General features: G+C 44.5%; 1 protein-coding gene across 1 annotated transcript; it reads left to right on the top strand.

Moving 5' to 3' along the window:
• The first annotated feature begins 1,227 nt into the window (after nucleotides 1-1,227).
• LOC103642717 (uncharacterized) lies at nucleotides 1,228-5,059 on the top strand. Its single transcript, XM_008665924.4, has 5 exons — nucleotides 1,228-1,298; nucleotides 2,333-2,387; nucleotides 2,481-2,625; nucleotides 3,857-3,948; nucleotides 4,062-5,059. Exons 1-5 carry the CDS (start codon nucleotides 1,228-1,230, stop codon nucleotides 4,830-4,832), a joined length of 1,134 nt encoding a protein of 377 aa, XP_008664146.1. The 3' UTR covers nucleotides 4,833-5,059.
• Nucleotides 5,060-5,291: the final 232 nt, after the last annotated feature.

The following is a 5,291-nucleotide window of genomic DNA, read 5'->3' on the forward strand; positions in this document are numbered from 1 at the left end:
ACTATATATCAACAACAACTTCTTTACCGAATAATTTTATTCGGTCACTCGACATAGACTTTGCCGAGTACCACCCGGCACTCGGCAAAAAAATAGCCATCACGATACCAAATGACGGTGATGGAGCCTTTGCCGAGTTCCCTAGAGAGACTATTTCTGTTGAGTACTGGGCACTTGGCAAAGAAGTCTTTACCGAGAGTTTGGCTCTCGATAGAAACTCTCTTCGTTGAGTGTCATTTTATGCTGAGTGTAGCATTCAACAAAGTCTGTTTTGCCGAGTGCCCGATAAATAGCACTCGACAAAGATCTAGACACTCGGCAAAGAGCCAGATTCCGGTAGTGCTTGATTAGCTTTTGAGATAGCGAGGGGTCCACGTCCACCTTTATTGGAGCAATTATAATAAGCTGATGTAGGAGAGCGATAAGAGATACCATATTAGATTTATGATGATGTGTAAGAAAGAGAAGTGAAGAAAAAGTAGCCAAATGAGAGTGTGCACACGGACTCTAAGACACTCTATGTGAGATAGAGGTGAACTAAATTATTAAATGTATAACTTACATCATTGAAGAGCAATTATATAAGCAAATATATATATATATATATATATATATATATATATATATATATATATATATCCCTACTACTCCTTAAGAGTGGAGTGTAGGCGTGCACGGTTCTGCCTGTGCCGCGCGGTCCTCTTGCCGCCGATGGAAGGTGCCGCGGATCCCGGCCCTCCTCCCCACACCGCCTCTCCCCTCCGCCTGTGCTCCTCGCCGTGTCCGCGCATGGAACCCACCCGCGGATCTCGCCCACGATGCACGCCTCCACCGCGCCGCCGATGGAAGGTGCCGCGGATCCCGGCCCTCCCCACACCGCCTCTCCCTCCGCCTGTGCTCCACCTCGCCGTGTCCGCGCATGGAACCCACCCGCGGATCTCGCCCACGATGCACGCCCGCTCGCCGCTTCGTGACCCCTGCCCCCGCCCTCGTTCCATCCCCCAATCTTGCGGAGGCAGTACTGATGGGGAAGGGCGAGGCGGAGAGGAAGAAGAGATCCGGAGACGAGCGAGCGTCGGGGCCACCGCCACCCGACCCATCCCATCGATCCCCATCAGTACGACCTACACGATCGCCTCGCGCACCTCTCTGCCTCCTCCCTGAGGACCACCACCATGGGCTGTTCAAGGCACAGCTGGAGGCGTCCTGCACAACGCGCTTACCAAGATGAAGGGCTTCCGGGCGCCGGCGAAGAGGAAGCGCACAGCAGGTGCCGACGTGGTCGCGGTCGTGGCCAAGTGAAAGGTGGGCGACCTCATGCTTACCAAGATGAAGGGCTTCCAGGCGTGGCCGGCTATGGTGAGTGCGTCGTCTCAACAACTCCTAATTCTCTACTCCCTAATCTATGGCCTTCCTATGGCCTGTTCAGTCTGGGTCCAAGGATTCTTGGTCTGGGAAGGGGTTTCTCGCTTAGGATTTGGTGGCGGACGTGGAAGACCTGTCTAAGACTGCTAAGCTTTAGGTAGTAGGGGCTACTTCTACTGCATTTTTCTATCACAGGATGTGTACCGTGTGTAGGCTCTACTGCTGATAGGATCAGGATCATGCTCTCAGTGTCCTTCCATCAGAAATTTGTCTCAGAGACTGTCTTTGGTTCAATTAAACCGAAGGAAGATTTAACTATTTAGAATTTGACTAACTAAATTCGAAAATTGGAGCCTACCGAAGCAGAACGGCATTTAGGAACTACCAAATGCCACCAAATTCAGGCTGTCGATTCAGCTAGAAGGTTCGTGTGTTTTTTAATAAATTCGGCCAAATTTTAACTGCAATCTACAGTTTTTTTTCTCTCCCTGTGCTCGCAAGACACCTGTGAGGCTGTGAGTGCGACTTCTCCGTGTCCTGCGTCGAACTACGCGTACTCGAACTGGTTGGTGCCATTTTTCTTCTTTGTGAGAGACCGAGAGTGACATTTTTCCTTATGTTCTTACGCAACTTTTTCAACAGGGTGAGAACCAACCGTGTTAATTCGGCAAATCTTAATGACCTTAATTCCACAACAGCACCAACAGTGAACAGTCAATCGTTGCCCTCCAACGGCAGATCTTAATGCTAATTCCACAACAGCACCAGTGATTGTGTGTCTGGGTGAAGTATCTGCGGTTTTTAGTGGTGGTTGATAACTATTTGCTTTCTTCAGGTTATTAGTCTCGTTAACTACGCAAGAAGAGGATGGATTGTCATTGTCTGTTCCTAGAGATAGTTGCTATCACTCTTGATCTTATCGATTTTATGTGATCTTGCTGCCTCATTTATCTCGCATTTTTTGTAGTTGTGTCAATATACTGCTCACAAACCCAATTTGGGTTGTTGTTACACAAATGCAAGTGAGCATATGTTTCTTCTCTGGTACCTACTTTTAGTGCAGAACTGGAGATTATCTGGCATAGCAATACATTGATACTTCATTCTGTTTGCAGACTCACAAAAAGGCAAACAAACAGCAAATACCTCAGGGATTGACTTGTGCTCTTGATAAGCCCCTTGAAGCTACTACAGCTGAAAACGCTCCATACAAAACAGACAATGAAGAAAGAGTGTCTGATCATTGTGAAGAAAGAGGAGGTAGTAAAAACTGTACTTTGGAGATGCTTGGTCATATTTAAATCAGTGCAGAGTGTCTGATCATTCATGCATGATCATTAAGGTTAGCACAAACTACAAATAATAGTATTGGCTAGCCATTACTGATATCTATGTTGTGAATTTTAAGCTATTACCATTTTCTTTACTGCAGTAGGAAACTAAAGTTGATAGGAAGTGAATAAATGATTTAGGTTTGCCAGTGCTTCTCATATAAGGTAAATATTGACTATTTTCCCTGATTCCATTTTTCTAATATTCCTACTCCCTCCATCCAAAACAGTAATCCGTTTTGCCTTTCTAGGTATGTATCTTTTGTTGTGCGCCTAAAGATATTTCTAGGTATGTAGCTTTTATCTGTCTTAACTATATTAGTATGTTTATTTCCTGGTTTGAGGTACTAAAAACAATTTTGGGTTATTATTGATCTAATACTTTTTCCGGTGAAACAAACCTGCATTTGAACAGACAAACACTGATGAGACTGAATGTCCTGCGTGATGTGTACATATTTCTTTTGTTGGAGTCTGATGAACAGACAATCCAGTTGACCAGCATTTTCTCTCTCTCTTTTCATTACCATATATACTTGCTTGTCTTATGTTTTTGTACTCACAGGGGCAGGTTGGTATAGTTGATAGTACAGACTGCTTGTGAACTTGTGATTGGTTCTGGAACTCTATTCATAAAATCTAAATGTTAGTACACAGTAGTTAAGTCCTTAGCTGATATTATGATTGGAACTGTTATAAGTTTCGCAACCTAAGTTCAATGTTTCTATCATACTAGAATCTTTGATAAGCTTAAATTCCATTTAACTATGTAGAAATATTAAGGAGTATATATTTTTCTTAGAAAATGTTCTGTTCTGCAGCTGCATGTATGACAAGGAAACTGGCAGAGTCAGGAGTGCATTTTATCACTACAGTCATCAATGGAGCTGATCTGGTTCCAACATTTTCTGCTACATCAGTAGATGATCTTCGATCAGAGGTTTCTTACTGATATTCCTGACTTTGTTAATCCCATATTATAAAGTGTGTGTTTTTAGAAATTTGTTAGTGCACACGCATTGACTGTACTTCTTTTGTAAGAACATGAGATGATGACAATATCCCTTCGTAACAGGTTATAGCGTCGGCTTGGCTAAATGATCTCCGCCACCAAATTGAACAAACCAGAATCCTAAGCACTTTTTATCGTTCTGCATCAGCCTTGGGATCCCGGCTTCCATCTATGGCAAATGCTAAAGCAAGAGTAGCTGGTGCTGGCGCCATCTTAAGACCTGTATCTACTGGGACGCAGGTTACCTTCAAAGCTTCATTTGTTACACCATCTTCAGGAAGCTTAGTTGTCTTTGAGTTTTAAACACCTGCTGCATTGTCCATGGCTTCCAGTGATAATATTCTTATGGCCAGGTTGTAATCAGGAGAGCTCGCAGTGTAGCACAGGCAGCATGGACAAGACCAGCACTACAACTGTCCTCATGGACTTGTATTGGGCCAAGACGGCGAAATAATATATCTACCTCAACTGTCACATCAGAGGAAATAATAACATCTACAGGCGGTGGATCTGAATCCACTTCATTGTTGACTGAAACCACTACAGAAACCACAGAGACAGTTACATCAGAAGCTGTATCAGAAGTGGTTCAGAGTTCTGTTTCTGTGGCGGTCGATGCTGTTGACTTGGTAGATGACAAGGGAGATAGCGATGATGACATCGTCGATCACCATGGGGACGAGGACAGGATGACTGATGTGGAGCTGTGGCAGCAACTTGAAAGTGAGTTGTACCGGAAGAGGGAGGGAGAAGAAGATGACATAGCCAAAGAGATGGCTGAAAGTACAATTGCTGAGGAGGTGGGTGGCGTGGCTGGAGATGTGCTCAGCGAGACAAAGGAAGTGCATAGGTTCTACCCTCCTGGAAAAATCATGCACATATTATTCTCCAGCAGTGAAGAAGCAGTTCGTGGAGAGGAGCCTAATGATGATGTTACGGATGGGGAGGCACAAAGCAGCCTAGGGATCTTCTTGACGCCAAGATCTCTGTACGACAAGCTGAGGCTTTCGAAAATGATGATCAATGACCATTACATGCCTATATACAGAAGAAACATCGAGCAGCTGATCGCGAAGCTTGAGAAGGATTCCTCGGATCAAATAGGGTGCGTCAGGTCTAGTTGACCGTTGTAAGAGCTGCTCAAATAGGGTGCTATAGGTCCGACATGTGTATACTTGCTTAAGTTTACTGCTGCTTCCCTTCTGGCTGTGTCCACATGAGATGACTAACCTATAGAGGGTGGATAGGGATTGGGAGGCAGATCCTTCATGTTGCACGAGAAGCGTAGAACACCCCTTTTCACTGTACAAACTAGATATAATAAGAAAATCATCATGGAGATTATGATTCAGGAATGGTTCACTACAACGTAGATTTGCAATGTTTGATTACTGACAACGAAAAGGCAGAAAAAATTCAAGTTGCCCGACAGATATTCATGATTTCATCCTCTTCCTGGCTTCTTCCTTATCAACGTGACCACTAGACTTCCTACGAATACCAGATGGCTGGTTCGTCGCATTAGAATTTGAATAGCACTTCGCCCGATGTTGGGACCATGCTTCGTCGCTGAAGGTCCTGCA

Source organism: Zea mays, chromosome 10 (assembly GCF_902167145.1).
Source record: "Zea mays cultivar B73 chromosome 10, Zm-B73-REFERENCE-NAM-5.0, whole genome shotgun sequence".
Taxonomy (NCBI): domain Eukaryota; kingdom Viridiplantae; phylum Streptophyta; class Magnoliopsida; order Poales; family Poaceae; genus Zea; species Zea mays.

Excerpts from the sequence above, each read along its gene's own strand:
- LOC103642717 (XM_008665924.4), top strand. The coding sequence starts at position 1,228 with ATGAAGGGCTTCCGGGCGCCGGCGAAGAGGAAGCGCACAGCAGGTGCC. Across the intron at positions 2,626-3,856 it reads TCATTGTGAAGAAAGAGGAG|CCTTGGGATCCCGGCTTCCA; the intron begins GTAGTAAAAACT and ends GTTCTGCATCAG. Across the intron at positions 3,949-4,061 it reads CTGTATCTACTGGGACGCAG|GTTGTAATCAGGAGAGCTCG; the intron begins GTTACCTTCAAA and ends TCTTATGGCCAG.